This window comes from Ovis aries, chromosome 20 (assembly GCF_016772045.2).
Source record: "Ovis aries strain OAR_USU_Benz2616 breed Rambouillet chromosome 20, ARS-UI_Ramb_v3.0, whole genome shotgun sequence".
Taxonomy (NCBI): domain Eukaryota; kingdom Metazoa; phylum Chordata; class Mammalia; order Artiodactyla; family Bovidae; genus Ovis; species Ovis aries.
Genome location: NC_056073.1, coordinates 19,683,739 through 19,707,118, shown reverse-complemented (window position 1 = coordinate 19,707,118; position 23,380 = coordinate 19,683,739). Strand labels below are relative to the sequence as shown.

Genomic DNA, 23,380 nt, shown 5'->3' with positions numbered 1-23,380 from the left:
GTCGGACACGACTGAGTGACTTCACTTTCACTTTTCACTTTCATGCATTGGAGAAGGAAATGGCAACCCACTCCAGTGTTCTTGCCTGGAGAATCCCAGGGGCGGGGGAGCCTGGTAGGCTGCCGTCTATGGGGTCGCACAGAGTCGGACACGACTGAAGTGACTTAGCAGCAAACAGGTAGTGGACTCTGTGATTTTTCAAATATGTGGGAAATAGAATTTTCAACTCAGACCTCTTGGAAATAATTTGTCCTCCTAGAGACTGCTCTCTTCTGTTACCAGTAGCAGATCATTCCCTGAACAAGGCCTAGAAATACGTACATTATACCTTGGGACATGTGCTTACTCTGCTCTGTCCACTGGAAGGTCTGCTCAAGTCCTCTAGACAGAAAAGTTTATGGGGTCTATGAAGGTGTTTGTAGACTCCATGAATATTTTTGAAATAAGTTAATAAACCAAGAACAAGTTCAATGGCAAAGATAAGACTAAATTTTATTTTGGGGACTTCCCTGGCAGTGCAGTAGCTAAGACTCTGTGCTTCCAGTGAAGGGTTCGCTCCCTGGTCAGGAAACGAAGATCCTGCATGCTGTGAAGTGCGGCAAAAAAAATAGAGTTAAATATATATATAATTATATATGTAATATATACTATAAATACATATATATAATTATTTTTATCCCTGCTCATTCTCTGCTCTTTACTAGCTGTATAACCCTGTAGAAAGTGATTTTAACCTCCTCAAAACTTAGTTCCTCATTCATAACACTGGGAATAATGATTCTGCCTCCCACTTTTGTGACCTCCAATATTTGGTAAGTTGCTTTTGGCTGCAAGCAAAATATCAATGAAACCCTGACTGAAATTGATTAAACAATCAGGGCATTTACTGTCTCATATAACAAGATGTCCCAAGGTAGGTGGTTCAAAACTAATGGGTACCAGGAGGGAGAAAGAAAGGCGAGGGGCAATAAACAGGAAGGAGATTAACAGGCACATACTATTCAGTATAAAAGAAGCTGCAAGAATATATTGTATAGTATGGGGGATATAGCCAATATTTTATAGTAACTACAAATAGAGTGCAGCCCTTAAAAATTATGAATCATTATATTGCACAACTGGAACATATAATATTGCCATAGGTCAAATATAAGCATTTTTTTTTTTTAATGAAAAAATGCTAAAAATCATCGATGGTGCAGCAGCTCAGTGACGTCCGGGCTCTGAGGCAGCCTCTCTGTGGTTCTCCCAGCTCCTTTCACGGCCATGCGACAGCTACCATCACATCCTCACAGGCAACATTCAACCCAGGAGAGAGAAAGAATTCCCCAGAAGGTACCAGCAGATTTTCCTTTAGGTGCCCCTGGCCAGACTCCAGGCACATGCCTACACCTAACTAGAGTTAGAGAAGAGACCGGTTGTACTAAAGATGCTTCATTCCCTGGGGCTGGAGGAAAGAGCCTCCCTCTCTGAGTACCTTGCACTCCCGTGTCTGAAGAAAATGGGGTGTTGGACCTTTAGACAAAGAAGAAGTGGCTGTTGAATAATAATAGCTACAGTGATAACTGTTTTTTACTGAGCGCCAGCTATGTGCCAAGCACTCCTCTGGAGACTTGATGTGAGGGAATTCCTCATAACATACCTCTGGGATGGTGGTGGTTCAGGCGGTAAGTCGTGTCCCACTCTTGCGATCCCATGGACTGGAGTCCACGAGGCTTCTCTGTCGAAGGGATTTTCCAGGCAAGAATACTGGAGTGGATAACCATTCCTTTCTCCAGGGGGTCTTCCTGACCCAGGGATCGAACCCGTGAACTCTGCCCTTCTGTGGCTGCTGCTGCTGCTGCTAAGTCGCTTCAGTTGTGTCCGACTCTGTGTGACCCCATAGATGGAAGCCACCAGGCTCCCCCGTCCCTGGGATTCTCCAGGCAAGAACACTGGAGTGGGTTGCCATTTCCTTCTCCAATGCTTGAAAGTGAAAAGTGAAAGTGAAGTCACTCAGTCGTGTCTGACTCTTAGCGACCCCATGGACTGCAGCCCACCAGGCTCCTCCATCCATGGGATTCTCCAGGCAGAGCACTGGAGTGGGGAGCCATTGCCTTCTCCAGTCCTTCTGTGGGGTAGGTACCATTACTCACAGTTTACACATAGGGAAAAAGAAGCACTGAGAGGTTAGGTTGATTTTCCACTGGCCCACGGGTAGCAAGCTGGTAAGTAGACAGGCCAGGGTTTGAATCCAGGCTGGCTGGCTCTAAAAGCCTGTGCAATTGATCCCTCATCTATGCTGGTTTCCCCCATGAGGGTCTGCCAGCCTCTCCATTTGACAAACAGTCCTGACTCTGCAAAGCAGGGTCTGGAACGAATGAACTGAGTGCCTGACAAATGGAAGAGTACTTGAGTGTGGTTGCCAGGGCACAAACCTAGAACATAACTACTGATGTTAACAATAAGAAAAAAACAAGCCTATTGAACCCCAAGATTCCCTATGACATCATCTCACTTGGTCATTTGGTTGTTATAACAGTCAACAAGTCCAATATTCTTTCCTCCTTGTTACAGTGGAAAATGAGGTTCATTGAACTTGCCCACATTGGGGAGAAACTAGGATTGATCTTAGTTTTGCTCGATTATAAGCTCCATGCTTTTTCTCCTGCATTCCACAGCCTATTTAATAAAGTAATAAAGTTTACCTCTGAATTAATCAGACATCAGATATCACCTCTGACATGGAGGGAGCTCCATCACTGAAATGCCAGCCAGGCAGGGTACCCACTAGGGGAAACAGGGATGACAAGGTTGTGTTAATTAATGCACCGGTTAATGTACCGGTACACTGAACCACAGAGAACAAGGTCTTTGCAAAGCTGACCCTTTATATTAGGCTGATAAGAGTTGGTTTCCACTTCTATTAAGACATATATGACTTTCTGACCAATTTATAATAAATTCATTGCTGTCCTGTTCTTAGAAACTGCAAGCTCTTTGCAAACAAAGTCTTGCTTTCCTGGTCTCCAGATTTTCTATGGTGCCTAGCTTAACTTCACAGCTATAGCATACACGATAACTGTGTGGCCTTTTTAAAAAGAACCTTTTCATCTTAGAATAATTTTAGATTTACCGAAAAGTTGCAAAGATGGAACGGAGCATTCCCTCACACTCCTCACTGAGTTTTCTTGGTGTTAACATTTTGCATAATCTTTGTACTTTGTCAAAAGTAAAACTTACCTTTAGCACTAAATTAGCTAGACTGCAGACTTTATTCAGAAGTCGCTCGTCTTTTCACTAACGTCCTTTTCTGTTCCAGGATCCAATTCAGGGTATCACATGGCACTTAGCATTTTATTTTGAAGATCTTTCATTACTTTAAAAGTCTAAATGTGGGAAAGGAATCATATGTGTATATATGGTTTCTATGTGTGATAATAATCTTTAAAGTAGCTGGCATTTACTAAGTTCTTACTCTGTGACTTGCACAATTCTGAACGGTTTATATGTGCTATCATTTTTTTTCCTCATCCAAAACTCTATGAGGTAGATGCTATTATTATCTCCATTTTATATATAGGGAACTGAGGCAGGGGTCATGCATATCACTTAGCTACTAAAAGCCATGTTTAAAATCCAGACAGACTCTCAAATGTCAAATACAAATGCAATATTTGAGAATAAGCTGTCAAAATGTGAAAGGATTATTAGGTGGCTTGTTTTATTATTTTGTTGTAGTGAAAAAAGACTGAAAAAGTTGCTATTCCTTCCAGACTTAGTTTCTGGGTCTTCGAGTCTTCCATTCTCCTCTTATGAATGAAGGAAGGTCAGCCTTCCTGGCAGGGCCACATGATTCGGGAAAACAGAACTCAAGGTCCTGACTCCTAGTGTCCAAACCCCTTCCTGTCACATGTCCTAGAGTGTCAGGTCCAAGCTGGGATATAAGTGATAGATGAATGTGGTTGATCATCATCTTTCCCCATCATAAACCTCTGCCCATGGCTCTCATGCTGGAGGAACAGAGGTGTTGAAAGAGAGAATGGAGGTGAACTGGCAGAGTTCAGGCAGAGGCTCAAATGGCAGGCTGGCACCTCCTGACACGGGATGTTCTAAATATGTCTCAGCTACATCGACATAAGCTCTGTGTCATTTACAATGTGCTAGTTGCTTGGTTGTGTCTGACTCTTTGAGACCCCATGGACTGTAGCCTGCCAGGCTCCTCTGTTCACTGAATTGTCCAGGAAAGAATACTGGAGTGGGTTGCCATTTCCTTTTCCAGGGGATCTTCCTGACCCAGTGATTGAACCCGGTCTCCTGCATTACAGGCAGATTCTTTACTATCTGAGCTATAGGGAAATCCTTATGTAGTTTACAATAGGAGACTAATAAAATATCAACCACAAACCCTCCCCAACCCAAAGCCCCAAATATGCAAAACAAAACTACTCTTCTTCAAACTAAACATTTTCTCTTTTCTCTGATTAGTCAACACAGTCATCTACAGTACGGCTTTTCAGTTGAAAATTCCTGTTGGGAATGTAGAGATTCATTATACAGAATTAGACTGATGGTTAGAGGTTGCTGAATTACTGCATAAACAGGCCCTCATATTATTTTCTTTTAATGATGGCAGTGGCACCAAAGAGTTAAGGAATGGAGTAGCGACAGCTGTGAAAACAGATCAAAGCAGCGTCCACTCACCCATCCATTATTCATTCAACAAACAACGCTGAATCCTCCTATGTGTCAGATATGGGGCCACATCCTCTCTATCCAGAAGAGATAATACACATAAAACTAAGTCATCAATCTAATGTTGTGGTTCCTCTGAAAGGGATAGTTATGCATAGCGTTTTCCAGATGGTCAGTTATGATCCATATAGCCTGAAATAGAATAGAGTAATGTTGAAAATATCTGAGTCCATGGCACAGGGTAAGTAAAAGTATTGAAACTTACATTTCAGTAGCATACAGATGTGTGTGTACACTCAGGCGTGTCTGTAAGATGTTTCTTACCATGGATTCCAGTCTAGAATATGGAAGAGCGTTGGTCTGATCTTCCTTGGGGAAACTAAGGTGGAAGTGATGAATTCCTTTTTGGAACAGGAGGAATGATGCCTGAGTTGAGTTTTGAATAATGGTTCACCAGGTGGATTGTAAGATGAAAGATATTCTGAACTAGTCCAAAGCAAAAAAATGGGAAAGGCAGAGGTAGGCCTGGCAGCCTGGCTTATCGTGTACACTAGAGGTTCTGCCTTTCCTCTGAAATTTGAGAGCTAGGAGCCTCCAGGCATGCACCATCAGAGAACCAGAGAGAACTGCTACAGTGTGTGCCTGAGAACAGGGCTTCTCAAATTCATGGTGCACACAGATCACCTAGGGATCACGTCAAAATGCACAATCTGACCCAGGAGATCTGGGCATGGTGTTGAGACTGCATTTCTAGCCAGCTTCCAGCTGATGCTGCTGTTGCTGGTCCGAGGAGGGCACTTGGAGAATCAAGATCTATTATTAGAGAGTAAGAATGAGCTGTTCTCAGCGTTCTGCTTTTGTCCTTGGGTTGTATAGAAGCCTGCTCGGACGGACGTAGGCAGGCTTCGGGGGTGGGGCTTAGGAACACAGGGAGCTGCTGGACTCGGTGAAAATACTGCCATTGAATTACCATCTGGCAGGTGCTTTTCTAAGACCGTCATGTGTAGGCTTTTGTTGGAAACCTATAACAAGTCTGAAGGGTAAGCACTGTTATTAGTTCCATGTTATATGCAAGGAAACTAAGTAACTTCCTCAAAGTCACAGGATGTAGGAGAACAAGGATTCAGATATCAGACTGTTAGGTATGGGCTGTTTGAACAACTAGGATGGACGATATTCAATCCTCGCAGTCCTGTCTCTTTACCGGGGTCATTTTCCCATCCACTCTTGATTTTTTTCATCTATAAATGAGAATAGAAATGTTTATTAAACAGAATGGAAATAATACATACTATACTAAGGTTTGTTTTGAGGGTTGAAATAAATAATGCATATGAAACATTTAGAATACTGTCTGACACAGTAGGAGGTCTTGTTGTTCAGTTGCTAAGTTGTGTTTGACTCTTCCTGACTCCATGGACTGCAGCATGACAGGTTCCTCCTTCCTGCACTATCTCCTGGAGTTTGCTCAAACTCATGTCCACTGAGTTGATGATGCCATCTAACCATCTCATCCTCTGTCACCACCTTCTCCTCCTTCCCTCAACCTTTCCCAGCATCAGGATCTTTTCCGATGAGTTGGCTCCTTGTATCAGGTGGCTGAAGTGTTGGATCTCCAGCTTCAGCATTGGTCCTTCTACTGAATAGCATTTTAGGATTTTCAGTAGCTCAGCTGGAATTCTACCACCTCTACTAGCTTTGTTTGTGGCTGATGCTTCCTAAGGCCCACTTGACTTCACCCTCCAGGATGTTTAGCTCAAGGTAAGTGACCACACCATCCTCGTTATCTGGATCATTAAGACCATTTTTGTACAGTTCTTTTGTGTATTTTTGACACCTCTTCTTAATATCTTCTGTTTTTGTTATGTCCTTGCTGTTTCTGATCTTTATTGCGCCCATTTTTGCATGAAATGTTCCCTTGGTATCCCCAATTTTCTTAAAGAGATCGCTAGTCTTTCTCATTCTATTGTCTTCCTCTATTTCTTTGCATTGTCCACTTAAGAAGGCTTTCTTCATTTCTCCATGCTATTCTCTGGAACTCTGCGTTCAATTGGATGTATCTTTCCCTTTCCCCTTTGCCTTTCGCTTTTCTTCTTTCCTCAGCTATTTGTAAAGCCTCCTCAGACAACCACTTTGACTTCTTGCATTTCTTTTTCTTTGAGATGGTTTTTGTCATCGCCTTCTGTACGATGTTATGAACCTCTGTCCATAGTTCTTCCAGATCTATCCTTGAATCTATCCATCGCCTTCCAGATCTATCCTTGAATCTATCCATCGCCTCCACTGTAGGAGGTCTAATAGCTACTATTTTTCAGTTGATTGTATTATTTTATTTGGCTGCACTGGGTTTTCATTGCCGCACGTGGCCTTTCTCTAGTTGTGGCACGTGAGCTTCTCATTGCAGAACATGGGCCCTAGGCATGCGGGCTTCAGTAGGTGTGGTGCATGGGCGTAGTTGCTCTGTGGTATGTGGGGTCCCAGACCAGGGATTGAACTCGAGTCCCCTGCATTGGCAGGTGGATTTTTACCCCCTGGACCACCAGCGAAGTCCTTATTATTTTTTAAATGATGTTTCTGAGACCAGGAAAAATGGAGGTTCAAGAACCCGACTTCCTTTTTCTCGCTATCCCAAACAATTCCTCAGTATTTTTATACAGCTGGCTAAGAAGATGTTGAGGCTTGGGGGATTTTTGTTGTGTATTGTCTGGGATAATTTTTACTTTCATTTTGTTTGTTTTGGTTTGACTTTTTTTTTTCTGAGGCAGTGGAAGTGAAAGTTTCTGTTATTATCCTGATCAAAGAACTGAATCTTATTAAAGATATATGACGTGGAAGCTAATTAGATCTTCTTGAGGTTCTTAAAGCTAGGTCCAGACGCACCCCTAGCATATCACAGGGGCACACTGTCCTAACAGGTGGAAGGGAGTACCTGTATCATATTCTACCATGTGTCACCAATCCCAATCAAAATTCTGATTAATAATAATTATAAATAATACTACTATTAATTATTTTTATTTTACCACTTGGATCATTGCTGCTGCTGCTGCTGCTGCTAAGTAGCTTCAGTCGTGATTCTGAGTCTGGGCAACCCCAGAGATGGCAGCCCACCAGGCTCCCCCATCCCTGGGATTCTCCAGGCAAGAACACTGGAGTGGGTTGCCATTTCCTTCTCCAATGCATGAAAGTGAAAAGTGCAATTGAAGTCACTCAGTTGTGTCCGACTCTTAGTGACCCCATGGACTGCGACCTACCAGGCTCCTCCGTCCATGGGATTTTCCAGGCAAGAGTGCTGGAGTGAGGTGCCATCATTACTATGTGCTGATAAATCTCTTAAACTCAATGAGCTATTCCCCAAATGAAGTTTGACAGTTGGCAAGTAAGAATTCAATCAGATAAATGTAATAAGAATGAATTGAAACTGTAATTTATCAGCCTTGGTTCTTCTTGGTGCATCTTTGAGCCTGGGGTTAGTTGAGTTTTCAGTATTTCACTGCCAAGTGTGGAAAAGGTAGAACAGTTGGCACCCTGCAAACCTTCCCACAAGAAAGTAGAGGGAACAATTTTTATGGAACTTTAGGATATATTGGTCTAGAAAGAACTTGATAGTTTTATAAGGAACTCCCCTTCTCCAACATTTTATACACGAAGAAGCTGAAGCTGAGAGAACCTGGTCTTATGCCACACAGCCGATTAATGAATGGCGAAGGAAAACTGAAGCTGGAGCTCCAATCCTTTGGCCATCTGATGCAAAGAGCCAACTCACTGGAAAAGACCCTGATGGTGGGAAAGACTGAGGGCAGGAGGAGAGGCGGTGAGAGAGGATAAGATGGTTGGATGGCACCTTCTGCTCAATGGACCTGAGTTTGAGTAAACTCCAGGAGGTAGTGAAGGATAGGGAAGCCTGGTGTGCTACAGTCTGTGAGGTTGCAAAGAGTCAGGCATGACTGAGCGACTGAACAACAACAAGGAAAAAGTAAAAATTTCTCTTTTCCACTTTTTAGAAGCAATTTTGTTCATGGCCCTCATTCTGCATTCATCCTAGAAATATTTTTGTAGATGTATTAGGGAAGGTGGTTGCGGCTGCCCTGAAGTTGAAATGACAGATTATGAGGTAGTATTTCCAAATCCAGGTAAAAGAATATCAGAGAGAAGGGTACCAGCACTCCTGATTGTCCTGATTTGGGAAACACCGAGCTAAGATCTGGGGCAGTTCCTGACTGCACAGGTGAAGGGAGCAAAGATTTCATTAGCTCCTGTGTAGTCTTCCTTCAGTGATAACCTTGTCTTTCTGCCCTATGATCAGAAGCTTCCAGATCATGTGTGTACATGTGTATGCACATTTGTGTATATGTGAATTTGTTGTATGTGCATGTAAGTGTGTTTATGTGTGCATGTATGTATGTGTATGTATATATTTATGTGTGTGTGTTTGTGCATGTGTGTGTAAATATTTATGTGTGTGGTGTGTGTGTGCGTGTGTGTGTGTGTGTGTGTGTGTGTGTGTAGGGGTGGAGGATAACCAGGGCGTGTCTCTGAGGCTGTCGCAGCCCAGTCTCACCGAGCAGTCACTGTGCTCCCATAATTCCCAGTTCCGGGTTGGGTAGGTCCCAGTCCCATTTCCCATGGATGTCCACGTGGAGCATCTGAACTGCTATTTCAGAGACAGAATGTTCTAAATCAAGGTTCTGTGTTTTGGCAGAGGAATGGAACCCTCTTTTCTAATATTACTTCTGTGGGAAAGTGTTTTCTGAGTTCCAAACAACTCAACTTACAAATACATTTTTGGAAGATGACCCATATGTATATATATGCTAAGGGCTGCTTGTTCTGAGGGTAAAAAAAAACTTCCCATGAACAGCTTGCTGATACCAAATCCAGGTGTTTCTTATATTGATCTTATTCAAGGATTATCACACAATGTGTCTAAAATCTGAGGCACATTCCAGATTTCTTTTAGGAAGTGTTAGCTAGTCCCTGGGATGGGATTTAAGGGCCAAAGGGCCCCCGTTCCCCATTTACACCCTCCCCTTGGTCTTAGAAAACTATCCACAGTTGTCAATGCCGGTTAAGACAAGGATTCAATGTGCCTGGAGTCAATTTGTTGGAACAACTTTTACTTAAATCAGGGTTCTTGTTTTGGGGTTCACTTTTAAAACTACAGATCCCCAGGCCCCCCTGTGACTCTGGTTCAGTAGGTGAGGGATAGAATTCTGAAAAATTTGTTAATGAAATATGGTTGATTTACAATGTTGTGTTATTTTTTGGTGTATGGCAAAGTGATTCAGCTATACATATACATAGTATTTTTCATATTCTTTTCCATTATGGTTTCTTAGAGACTATTAAATATAGTTCCCTGTGCTGTACAATAGGATCTTGTTATTTTTCTATATGAAAACTTTTAAAAAAATTTCTCTGGAAAATTCTAGTCAAGTTACTTTTGAGTTCAGACATTTATTGTTTCGCTGATCAATCCATTTAATTATTAATACTCATTCTTTCATCATATACCAAAGCTTGCTAATGTAATGTAGGTATTAGGTACCAGGAACATAAGGACAAGGAAAACATAAGCATCATAGAGGAAGAAAGTGCTATGAGAGCTGTTGATGTTGTGGGATTTGGGAGACTGCAATCACAGAAGGTTCTGCAGAAACATTGATTCAGAAGGTAACACAGCTGAGTCATAGAGCATCCACATTTTAGGGCCAGACTGCTGTTGTTCTTGTTGAGTGGCTAAGTTGTGTCCAGTACTTTGTGACCCCATGGACTGGACTCAAAGCCCAGCTCTAAACCGTTTACCAATTGACCTTGGTTCCATTGCTTAAACTCCCTGGGCCTCAGTTTTCTCATCTGTCAAATGGAGACTGTCTCAGAACTAACTCGGAGAGTTGTGAATATTCAATAAGCATATGTAGGTGATAAGAACAGTGGTCTTGAGCTTTGGCTGGCATCAGAACCCCCTGAAAGTGTTGTGAAAACACAGTTTCTGGGTCCCACTCCAAGTTTCCAAGTCAATAGATTGGGGATAGGAATGAGGAGGTGCCTTTCTCACCATTTCCTGGGGGAGGCCAATGCCCCTGGTCCCAGAACAACTCTTTGAGAATAGATAGAATGATAGTAAGCAGCATTTGTTGCTATTATTTTCAGTTGATCTTTGATGGAAGAATTTGAGAGTGTCATGTAAAGGCACTCAGGCAGAGGAAACTGCCAGTGCATAGCAGAGAAGACTGAGAGCAGAGAGCATGCGCCAGGAGCAGGGAGAGACAGGCTGGCGGAGAGACAGGACGCACGGAGGCCGCCAGACTCCGAAGAACCTGGCCCCATGTAAGTATAGATATTATCTGAGAGTAACCAGAGAGCCTGTTATCAGCCATTAGCACCTTAACACAAATTAATTTATCAGAGTAATCTGTCACTTTGTCAAACCCTGGAGGAATCTGACTCATGCCTGGCAAATTTGGATGAACCTGATAGATAGGTGCTCCTTCTTTAGAAAATCCACCCACACCGACGAGTCCCGGGTATCTTGAGGGCACTCAGTTGTCCAGACCCCTGCAGTGGGGGCCTGTCTCCCCAGGGAACTTGGATCCGTGTTCACACCTGGAATCGGCCTATTGGCATCTGTACATTTATACTCTTGATACCCCAAGGCCTCTGGCATTTATTTGCAGAATTAAAAAAAATGCAATAACCTTTGGAAGGTGTCTAGTATCATATTTATCTATCTATCTACAAATGTTTTCCACACAAAGAACCGCAAAAGACTTATTTATAGACAGATTTTCCACCCAGGGGACTATCAAAAGAGCATTCAGAACAAAACACAACCCATCCATCTTTATCTTTTTGTGATTTTTTCCCCTCCTTTGGGCAAACCAGGTACTCCATGAGTTTTTGTTTCACAGACCATCCCCCTACCGCAGCCCCTTGTACATTCTTTTTTCTAGGAAGGAAACAGAGATCAACTTAGCTGCCCTGTGACTGCTCCCATGCGTGTCATTCTCCCCAAGACTTTTATCTGTACAATTTTACACACTCCAGACACTCCGAAGCCCAGGAAGGGCCAACACAGACAACGGTGGCTTTCATCCTGGCGTGGTGAGTGTGGGGCCACGGTGAAGGCGGACTAGACTATTTTGGGCATGGCATGCTGTAACGAATGGAAAAAGAGAAATCAGAGACCTGCAGTTTTCCTCTGCCGTCTGAACGATAAGACGAATGTGTCACGCTAGAATGAAGAGGGAGCGTGAGATGGAGGGAAACTGCTTTTACTGCTGTATCAAAATGAAAAGAGGAGGAGATTGTGGCTGTAGAGAAATCATTTATAGGGGGAAATGCTCTGGCAGGGAAAGAGACAGAAAACCCAAGTCTCAGTTTGCAATGACAGCCTTTAGATTGCTCTTCAGTTATGGAATAGTCCTGTTAGTGTAGGGGGTGTGTGTATGTGTATGAGACAGAGCCGTATAATCTGCGCAAAAGGGCCCTACGCTTGGCTTAGTGCTCTGCTGTCATTTTCCTAAATTCTGAATACTTTTTGACCCAGGGACCCTGTATTTTCATTTTATGCTGAGTCCCCTAAATTATGTATCTGGTTCCAGAGGGATAGAGTTATTTCCACTGAGCTAAGATGGTTGAAATAAGGCATATCACATTCTTTTTTTTCTTAAGTATTTATTTATTTTTTATCTTTTGGCAGTGCTCCACAGCATGTGGGATCTTAGTTCCTTGACCAGGGGTCAAACCCATGCCCTTGTTTTGGAAGCACAGAGTCCTAACCACTGGACAGCTAGGAAAGTCCTTATTTCATATTCTTCATTGTAAAAGACTATTCTTTTGCAAACATGTGTGCCTCAACTTACCTGGTCATCCTTTTCTTCGTACTTTGTGACTCCTGTGCTTGGTTCACGTGAAGTCCTCATAGCATGCGCCATAGGCATGGTCACTGGACTTCTCTTGCATTAGAGCAGAACTCAGCAAACTTCTTCTGGAAAGGGCCAGATAGCAAGTATTTCCAGCTTTATGGATCTTGAGGTCTCAATGGCAACTGCAACTGCTATTGTGGAGAAAGCAGTTATAGAAAATATTAATACATAAATTAAGGCATGTGACTGTGTTACAATACAACTTGATTGGCAAAAACATGTGGGGGCTGGATTTGGTCTGGGGGTCATCATCTGATTCCTGCCACCTTAGCACATCCTCTTCTTTTGATGATGATGATGCCGACGATGAAACAGATGATGATAACAACGATGACGGCTAAAATGGACTGAGGCCCGACATTGGGTCAAATGCTTTATAAGTCTTACGGTGTTTAATTTTCACGGTGATGTAGGGTATGAGTATCAAGATCTCAACTTGATAGATGAGAAAACTGGCATGGAGAGGAATAAAGTGATTTATTTATTCAAGGATATCCAGCTAATAAAAACAGGAGGTGAGATTCAAACTTGAGACCTGTGTTAAGCTCCAGGGTTTCCAGTCCTTCACGTCTCATACCTGGGGCGCTTGACCCGTGCCTGAAATTTAGCCCCATCCTGGTCTCTAGAATCGGTCCAAACACCAAGTGAGAGGAACGTTGTATAGAATTTCAGCCTGCTTGATACAATTCACTATCTTTCAAGCCTCTTGTTTTCCAAGGACCAGTCCTTATCTTAGGATTCCAAGAATGGGGTCTCTGTCTTGTCTGAGATTTCGTTGTTTTTAAGATTTTTGTTTAAGATAAGCCAGGTTCTCTTTGTGAGAATTCTTGATGACAATGATGTGCTTAGGCAGTTAATTTGGTCTGCTGCAGTGTTATCTTGAGGCCACAAGTCTAGTACTGGACTTGGCCCAGTACTGGAGCCAGTATCATTCTTCCTCTGCCTTCCTCTCCACTTGGTGTAGACAAAGCCAAACCTGACCTTGGTGATAACAGGCCCCAAGCTGACCTCTCCATTGGTAGTGTGGTCCTCCCCATTTGAAAGGTCCACCTCTTTCTTATTTTCCTCCTCAAATTCAATTCATTTCTGAAGTCCAGCCCAAGTTCCATCCTCTCGATGTCTTCCCACACCACTCCAGTACTCACACAACATTCCTCTTTTTCAATGCCCATCATCCAGCCCCATCTTCTGTTTTCCTCTAGTTGTCTTGGGGGCATTTCACTTATTTCATTTTTCTTTCAGAAGCCCTTTGAAAATACTCATATTACTTTTGCTGATTTTCTACTTATAGAAAAGGTAGGGGACATTCGTAGGTATGGGATATTATTGGTTACTATTGGTGATTGTTGACGGGCCGGTTACTATGTGAGGTTGCCAAGGTGAGCAAGGAATCTCTATCACAGGTACCATATCTCACTAGTGAGACAGGAGAAGCAGCACTGATAGCTATGATCTGCCAGGCATGATCAGCTTGGCTTCTGTCTTCTCCTGCTGAATATACAACGTCACAAAATATCCTAGGACTACGAGGAATCTAGATAAAGGCAAGACGTTCTGCACTCACATCTGAACAGAGACAAAAATGTGAACACTGTTCAGACTCCCAAAATGATCACATTCCCTTATCCTGGCTACTGTGAGTGGTGGCTGCTTCTTTACCGATGATACCAAAGATAGCCTGGCTTCATTCCTCCTGTTTCATAGTTAAGATTTATTCATATACTCAAGCCAAAAAGTGTCCCTGATTTTTAATAGCCTCCGATCTAGAACAAAGCACTGGTTCCTTAAACCCACCCCCAGATCACTGAAGACAAGTCCAAATCTTGTAAGTCCTTCTTCATGTCCCCTCAGAATCTGTCCTGCTACAGTTGATTTTAATTTAAAATCCAGTCCCTTTTTATTTTTGCCACTGTAAAACGTGGACTACGTAAAGGAACATGCATCATGTTCGCACAGTGTTCCAACTCATCTATTATCTATAAGGAAGAGCTTGATGTAGAGAAAAAGTGCAAAGTACTTTTTAAGTGATAAATGTGGCTCCAGATGAGCCAGCTTGATGCAGGAGAAAGAACAGTCCCTTGATGGAGACTGAGAAGACAGGATTTTAGACAGTGTCACACAACCATCATGTTGACCTCAGGAAAGTCATATTCAGTTAGCCTAAATTCCTCATCAACAATTAAACATTTATTGAGAGCATCCTCCATGTCAGGTAGCAGGATAAGTTGCTTGGGGCCATCCATCAGGTCATTTGCAAGCAAAGTCATGTGACAGGCACCACGCAGGGACATGTGAAAAAGAACTCCAGGAGCCCTGAGGAGGAAGGCCTCATAGCCTCTTTGGCCGCTGAAAGTGGATACATTTTCCTACACACAAAAGATCACACGGTCTTGAACCAGGCTACTCAGGTTTCACTCTGGCTCAACTTACCAAGGCTAGGCAATCTATTTGTGCTTTGGTTTCTTTACCTTTAAAATGGGAATAATAATCGTACCTATCTTACAGCGCATTATGAGGATCCCACTAGTATATACATACAAACAGCAGAGAATAAGCATGGGTACTTAGTAACCACTTAAAAGCGTATGTAATGTTATTGTTCTTGTTCTTACTTGCGGTGATGAGTAATCTTCAAATTTCCAAACCTCTATAGTCTCTCCTGGGGCTTCCTTGGTGGCTCAGCTGATAAAGAATCCACCTGCAATGAGAGAGACCTGGGTTCGATCCCTGAGTTGGAAAGATCCCCTGGAGAAGGGAAAGGCTATCCACTCCAGTATTCTGCCTGGAGAATCCCATAGACTGTATAGTCCCTGGGGTCACAAAGAGTCAGACATTCCCTTTCACTTTCACTTTCACTTTCACATAGCCTCTCCTAGTACAGAAGCAAAGAGTCAAAAGTCCTCTCTTTGAAAAAAATTAGAGGCATGTATCTATGGAAAACAAGAAGTCCTTCCAGGGTCACAAGTAACAAAGAATAAGTTGTGCCTAGATATTGTATCAGAGAGTAAAAAAACACTCAGTGATAAGGATGTTCTAATGGACACAGAAGCCAGTCTGAAGAGGCTCCTAACTGGCCAAATCTAGGGGGATAAGTATCAAAATCAATAACAATAGTAACAGATTGTGCTGTGTGTGCTGTGTGCTCAGACCTTCAGTCGTGTCCAACTCTTTGCAACCCCATGGACTATAGCCCACCAGGCTCCTCTGTCCATGGAATTTTTCAGGCAAGAATACTGGAGTGGATTGCCATTTCCTCCTCCAGGGATCTTAGTGATCCAGGGATTGAACCCGTGTCTCTTACTACGTCTCATGCATTGGAAGGTGTATTCTTTACCACTGTGCTATCTGGGAAACCTCAGTAACAGATTCAGTCAGTCAGTTCAGTTCAGTCGCTCAGTCATGTCCAACTCTTTGTGACCCCATGATTCGCAGCACGCCAGGCCTCCCTGTCCATCACCAACTCCTGGAGTTCACTCAGACTCATGTCCATCGAGTCAGTGATGCCATCCAGCCATCTCATCCTCTGTCGTCCCCTTCTCCTCCTGCCTGCAATCCCTCCCAGCATCAAAGTCTTTTCCAGTGAGTCAACTCTTCGCATGAGGTGGCCAAAGTACTGGAGCTTCAGCTTTAGCATCATTCCTTCCAAAGAAATTCCAGGGCTGATCTCCTTCAGAATGGACTGGTTGGATCTCCTTGCAGTCCAAGGGACTCTCAAGAGTCTTCTCCAACACCACAGTTCAAAAGCATCAATTCTTCGGTGCTCAGCCTTCTTTATGACCCATTAAATAAACTGGGAATTTGTGAGAGCACATGTATGTTATTAAATAATTAAATGAAGAGAAGAAAAATTCTTCCTTGCAGTAGAATGCCAACTGAGTAACCCCAAAGAAATGATAGAAGTAGAAAAACATGAAGATGACAAGTCAGCATCACATGCTACACGCAGGCTACACTAAGAACACAGCACCACTTTTGTCTGGTCTACATCTTATATTCTCAGTGTAATCATGAGGAAGCATTAAGCCCAAAGGAGGGAAACTTCCTTAGTGGTGCAGTGGCTAAGACTTCATGCTCCCAGTGCAGGGGGCCTGGGTTCGAGCTGTGGCCAGGGAACTAGATCCCACCTGCTTCAATTAAAAATCTTGATCTCAGTGAAGCAGCGCTGAATGGTGGCATGAAGCAAGATCTTAATTCCTTGTCCAGTAATTTAACCTGGGTAGCCTGGATGAGAACCAGGAATCCTAGCCATCAGACCAGCAAGGGATAGAGGGCTAGGAGCCATTTTTCCCTGGATCTTTTCCCCCAGTGAAAAAATGCATTTGTCGTGGAGGCAGAAACTGCAAATGTAGGTATGAAGTGTATTATTAGAGACAAAGCACAAGAGGGAGAGCAAACAGGGAAATGGTTTTCGATGAGACAGAAACAAGGCAGAGATGGGCATCCAGAGAGTAAGGGTGTGGGCATCCCCCGAGTGAGGAGGAATGCAGTAAAGAGGTGCTTAAGTCATTTATACAGTTCAGTTCTTCAGGGTTTTGTCTTCCTTCGGGCCAGGTATCTGGATTCTTCTTCCACACCTGACCTACCCTACGTGGATGTACAGGCACCCTTCAGCCAAGATGGATCTCCAAGTGAAGGCTTCTGAGAGGAGAAAGACTCATTATGACCTGGCATTTCCCTTGACTTTGACCCACAAGAAGCCTTTCTGTGCATTCATAGTGTCTCCCTTGTCCGAAAACGGGGCGGGGAGGAGGAGCAGAGACCCCTTAATCCTTTACTCAAACAAGATTTTGCCCTTCCTTGTCATTGCCATGACTGTTACCTTGACTATTGCCATGACTGTTACCTTAAGGTGTTTACAAGAGACAAAGACTGGCTATTTATTCATATACTCAAGCCAAAAAGTGTCCCTGTTTTTGTTGCTACTTCTATTTTGGAGGGCAAATAGGAGGCTGACTATCCTAGGAGTCCACCTATCTCTTGTCTCAGAAAATGCTAATAGTTGTAAGTTCCAGGCAGAAGCTCACTTCTTCATGCCCCATGAAATGCAAGCAGGAGGCCAGTTGCAAATGTCTAACCAGGAACCCATCTATATCTTGCCTCAGTCCTGCACACTACAAGAAAGATAGAAGATCTCATGTGCCACAACTAAGACCTAAAGCAGCCAAATAAATAAGAATAAAAAAAAAAAAACCCAAAGGATGTACTTTCTATACAATGATTGGCCCACAATCTCAAAGACTGTCAAGGTTGTTATTTCAGATTGAAGGAGATGAAAGAATCATGGCAAATTGATGAAAAGCAGTATCTCCTCTTGGGTCCTTTTATATCAAGAGTCTGACAAAGGGTATATAAGAGCTTTTTGTGTTTTCCTTGCAAATTTTCTGTAAGTCTGAATTTACGATACAATACAATACAATTTACAATACGATATTGTAAAGTAATTAGCCTCCAATTAAAATAAATAAATTTTTTTAAAAATAAAAAGTGAAATTATTTCAAAAGAAAAGAAAAAAAGTACAGCTATCAGGAATACTATGTAGCCATAAAAAATGTTCAGTGTTGACACTGAAAGTATGATCATCAACAATGAAATAGATAAACTAGACTTCATCAAAATTTAAAACTTTTGTGCTTGATAGTGAGGACACTATCAAGAAAAAGACAACTCAGAAAATAGGAGAAAATATTTGGAAAGCATATATCTGATAACAGATTCATATCCAGAATATAGACAGGACTCTTAAAATTATACACCCACACAGCCATCCCCCGACCCCACCCCCCCCACACACACAAACAACCCAGTTAAAACATGGACAAAGGTTAAAAAAAAGAGAGAGAGAAAACCTTTGGCATAAATTTAATAAAATAAATCCATAATCTATGTGAGAAAAAGTATAAAGCACTGGTAGAAGAAATCAAGGAAAAAGCTAGATAAATGGAGAGACAGTCCATATACATGGATAAGAAGACTAAATATGGAAGATGTCAGTTTTCCCCAACTTGCTCTTTAGATTCAAAGCAATCCCAATCAAAATGCCAGCAAGTTATTTTGTGGATATTGGCAAACTGATTCTAAAGTTTGTATGAAGCAGCAGAACATTGAGAATAGCCAACACAATTCTGAAGGAGAACAAAATCAGAGAGCTGACACTAACTGATTTCAAGACTTACTAGAAAGCTACAGTAATCAAGGCAATGTGATATTGGTGAACAAAGAGATAAACAGATAAAAGGAACGGAATAAAAGTCCAGAAATAGACTTACATAAATATGTATAGTCAACTGATTTTTGACAAGGAGCAAAAGGAATAAAATGGAGAAAAAATAATGTCTTTTTAACAAATGGTGCTGGAACAACTAGACAGCCACATGCAAATCATCTTTATCATCATCGTCATCATCATTATCATTTGGATACAGAATTTATACCCTTCACAAAAATTAACACAAAATGGATTATAGACCTAAATGTAAAATGCAAAGCTATAAAATTCTTAGATAATAGAAGACCTCAATGACTTCTGCTATGATGAAGACTTAAAATTTTTAAAATATTTTTTATTTATTAATTGGCCATACCATGAGGCTTGTGAGATCTTAGTTCCTCAACCAGGCTTTGAACCTGGGTCCGTGGCAGTGAAGTCTTAACCACTGGACCATCAGGGAATTCCCTGATGAAAACTCTTTAGATCAAACACCAGAGGCACAATCTATGAAATAAATCTGTACTGGACTTCATTAAATTTAAAAATTTTTGCTCACCAAAAGACACTGCCAAGCAGATGCAAAAACACATCACAGAGTTGGAGAAATTATTTACAAAATACTTTTTTGTTTGTTTTTTTACTTTTAAAAATTTATTTATTTTTAATTGAAAGATAATTGCTTTATAGAATTTTGTTGCTTTCTATCAAAACTTAACATGAATCAGCCATAAGTATACATATATCTCTTTCCTTTTGAACCTCCCTCCCATCTCCCTCCCCATCCCACCCCTCTAGGTTGATACAGAGCCCCTGTTTGAGTTTCCTGAGACATATAATAAATTCCAATTGACTATCTATTTTACATATGGTAATGTGAGTTTCCATGTTACTTTCTCCATACATCTCACCCGCTCTTTCCCTCTCCCCATGTCCTTAGAGAATAAGTTTATTTTCTATGTCTGTTTCTCCATTGCTGCCCTGTAAATAAATTCTTTGGTACCATTTTTCTAGATTCTGTATATATGTGTTAGAATACGATACTTGTTTTTCTCTTTCTGACTTACCTCACTCTGTATAATAGGCTCTAGGTTCATCCACCTCATTAGAATTGACTCAAATGTGTTCCTTTTTATGGCTGAGTAATATTCCATTGTGTATATGTACCACAGCTTCTTTATCTGTCAATGGACATCTAGGTTGCTTCTGTGTTCTAGCTATTGCCAATAGTGCTGCAGTGAACAGTGAGATACATGTGTCTTTTTCAATTTTTGTTTCCTCAGGGTATATGCCTAGGAATGGGATTGCTGAGTCATACGGTGGTTTTATTCCTAGTTTTTTAAGGAATCCCCATACCATCTTCCATAGTGGCTGCATCAGTTTACATTCCCACCAACAGTGCAAGCAAAATACATATTTGATATAGGATTGTCAATATAAATATAAAAGAACTCTTAAAACAAAAAGAAACTATAAGAAAACAAACAGTTAGGGAATGGGCAAAAAATCTGGACATCTTACCAAAGAAGATCTGTGGATGGCAAATAAGCAAATGAAAAAAGATATTCAATGTCATATATCATTAAGAAGCTAGGTTAAAGCAATAATGAGATACCACTACATGCCTTTTAGAAAGGCAAATTTCTAAAATGCTTACAAAATCAAAGGCTGGTAAGTGTGTGGAACAACAGGAAATCTCATTTATTGCTGGCTAAGATGCAAAGTGGTGTAGCCACTTGGAAGGCAGTTTCTGGCGGTTTCCTACAAAACATATTCGTACAGTATGATCCAGCGATCATGCTCCTCAATATTTACCCAAGTGAGTTGAAACTTATGTTCCCACAGAACACATGGAGGAAATGTAATTGCATACTGCTAAGCGAAAGAAGCCAATCTGAAAATTCTATACGGTATGCTGTATGATTCCTGCTATATGACATTCTGGAAAAGGCAAAACTATAGACAGTTAAAATGTCAGTGATCGCCAAGGGTTAGAGGGGAAGCAAGGATGAAGAAGAAGAGCACAGAGCATTTTTAGGGGAGTGAAACTGTTATGTAAGAGACAGTAACGGTGAATGTGTCATTATATATTTGTTAAACTCAAAGAATATACAACACCTAAAAGTGACCTCTAGTGTAAACTATGGGCTGGCTAATGATGTGTCGGTGTCCGTTCATTTTTGTAACAAATATACCACTCTCACGGGGGATACTGATAATGAGAGAGGCTACGGGTGTGTAAAGGCAGGGGCTATATGAGAAATCTCTGTACCGTCCACTCAATTTTGCCATGAACCTTAAAAAAAAAGTCTGTTTAAAAAATAAGAAATCTGTATTTAAGTAGTAAGACAATGACTGTGTTCATTTTTGTGGCTGCTAACATATATTGAGTGCTACTGTGTGCCAGGCATTGTGCTAAACACCTTACATGTATTACTTCACTGAATTCTCACATTAAATCTTGTGGTTTTCCACCTTTGCAAAATTTCTTCAATAAATATATTACTTCTATAACGAGAAAACTTCATTTGTAAACATATATGTACTTAATAGATCCTATTAAGGTGAAGGTCTTAAGATTGGTGAAGATCCTAGGATCTAGTTCCTGTGAAATTTAGTTCAAAGGATTGAGGATATTTTACTTGGAAATGGGAACTGAGAGTGAGTGATGATGGCTATCTTCACATATTCTGAAAACAGTCAGTTGGAAAACGAACTCTGTCTTCACAGAGTACTCTGTCTTCATAGCTTAAAAAAGTAAACTAGAACTGCTGAGCGAAAAATCCCACAAAAGCAATTTAGGGCTTAGTATAAGGATGCTTTTCCAGAAAATTCTATCCAAAAAAGTAATTCATCTAATCGGTGATTTTATATGGATTTATGCATCTAGTAAAAGTTTGGAGGAGTAGGAGCCTGAGGTCATTCTCAACTCTGAAATTCGGTCTTTATTTATATTTAATGCAGATTAATCAGAGAGAAGAGCCAAGGTCTACTTTTTTTATTGTTGTTGTTAAGAGCATGCAATTCTGTGTGAATCATGGAAAAAATAGTGTGGTGTCTGGGCAAGCAAAGAATAATTGTGAAACTTACAAACTGCTTCAATGCAATTTTAATATTGTTACCAGGAAAGAAGCAGCATTAATAGCACAGGGGGAAAAGGCCTATTTATGTAGCATTTAGAAAGATGACAGAATACAAGACTGATTTGCATCTTTATTCTTTCCCTCCTTCAGGTCGTCTGTCCGCACACCCCCGCCTCCTTCTCCCGCCGCCCTTCTTCCTTCAGTTTTTCCCATCTTCCTTATTATCATCTTTTACATTTTTGGCATTCTCTTGCCATGAGACTCAACTCTATCCTTATGGGTAGCACTGGTAAGCCACAGCTCTGAACTGCTTTATTTTGTAAAGCAGAGACTTCTACGGGGTTAAGTTTGTTGAGCAACAGATCTACCTAAGATTCTGTTTCACTGGGATACCAGCCTCCCACTCCTGAATCACAGGCTCTCACACAATAGGAGTCGTTGAAGCCCTCTGTTCCCAGGTCTGGTGGCTGGGAAACCTGACAAAGCCGCGGCCCGCGCAGGGCACCTTCAGCTCCGAGGGCGGGACCCGGCCGGGAAGCCAGCCTGAGGGCGCCGGCGCCCACCCAGCGCGGCGCTCCAGGACCTTCTAGGGGCTTCTCGACTTTTCCTCAGTTAGCCGGAGTAGGGGGGTGCTCCATCAGCTCCAGTATTCCTCAGCACCGCTTCTCTGTTATTTCTTTACCCTTACCTTCAGCATCAGCCCCCTGCCCACTCCGACCCCCAAGAGGCCCCCAGCCCGGCCGTGACCCCGAGGAGCCTCTCCTCGCTGGGACTCCTGAGGACAGGGTCCTGCGCTGGGTCCCCAGAGAGTCTTCCTCCTTCGCCCCCCTCCCGGGCACCCAGGCGAAGGGCAGCGGGGGAGCCCGGGAAGGGGAGCGGGAAGAGGGGACCGGGAAGGGCGCGGGGCCAGGCGGGAGGAGAGGAGCAGAGGCCAGACAGGGGCTCTCGGTTTCCCGGGGTCTGATTGGAGGTTGGCCCGATGAGTCGGAGCTGGGGGCGCGCCCATCTCCGCTGGCTCCTGCGAGAGCCGCCCGCTCGGCCCCTCCCCGGAGCCGCTTTGTCCCGGGTGACGGCGGCGGAGGTTGCGGCGAGCAGAGGGCGGGAGGCAGAGAACCGCCGACCCGCGCAGCCGGAGCCGGAGCCGGAGCCGGAGCCCGGGAGGCGGGGCGCGCCGCGCACGGCCCCACGCCCAGGCCCGCGGGCACCGCGCCCGTCCCCGCGCGCGCTCGGCCCGGCCGCCAGGTGAGCAGCAGCGCCGCGCCCGCAGTCGCCGGCCCCGCCGACCGACCGCCCGCCCAGCCATCGCCTCCGCCTCCGCCGGCGCATCGCGGACGCCCAGCAGGTCGGTTATGTAACGGCGCCAGCCCGCTCGCCCAGGCACCCTGTCCTGTCCTGTCCTGCCCGGGGCTGCGCGCAGTACCAGGGCCGGGCCGGGGTAGGGGGACCGCGGGGTCGGGGGCCGGCCGAGCGCGATCGGGGTCGGGGGCTG

The 23,380-nt window shown here is 43.0% G+C and overlaps 1 protein-coding gene across 2 annotated transcripts in view; it reads left to right on the top strand.

Moving 5' to 3' along the window:
* Positions 1 to 10,929: 10,929 nt before the first annotated feature.
* RCAN2 (regulator of calcineurin 2) overlaps positions 10,930 to 23,380 on the top strand; it is a 287,295-nt gene continuing 274,844 nt past the window's right edge. The window contains exons 1-2 of one of the 2 annotated variants that reach the window (XM_060403216.1): positions 10,930 to 11,004; positions 11,628 to 11,778. In XM_060403216.1, coding sequence (XP_060259199.1) covers positions 11,670 to 11,778 — 109 coding nt within the window. In that variant the 5' untranslated portion in view covers positions 10,930 to 11,004; positions 11,628 to 11,669. Of the gene's footprint in view, positions 11,005 to 11,627; positions 11,779 to 22,939; positions 23,234 to 23,380 lie in introns of those variants that run through there. The other variant, XM_027958420.3, reaches the window with a different exon arrangement.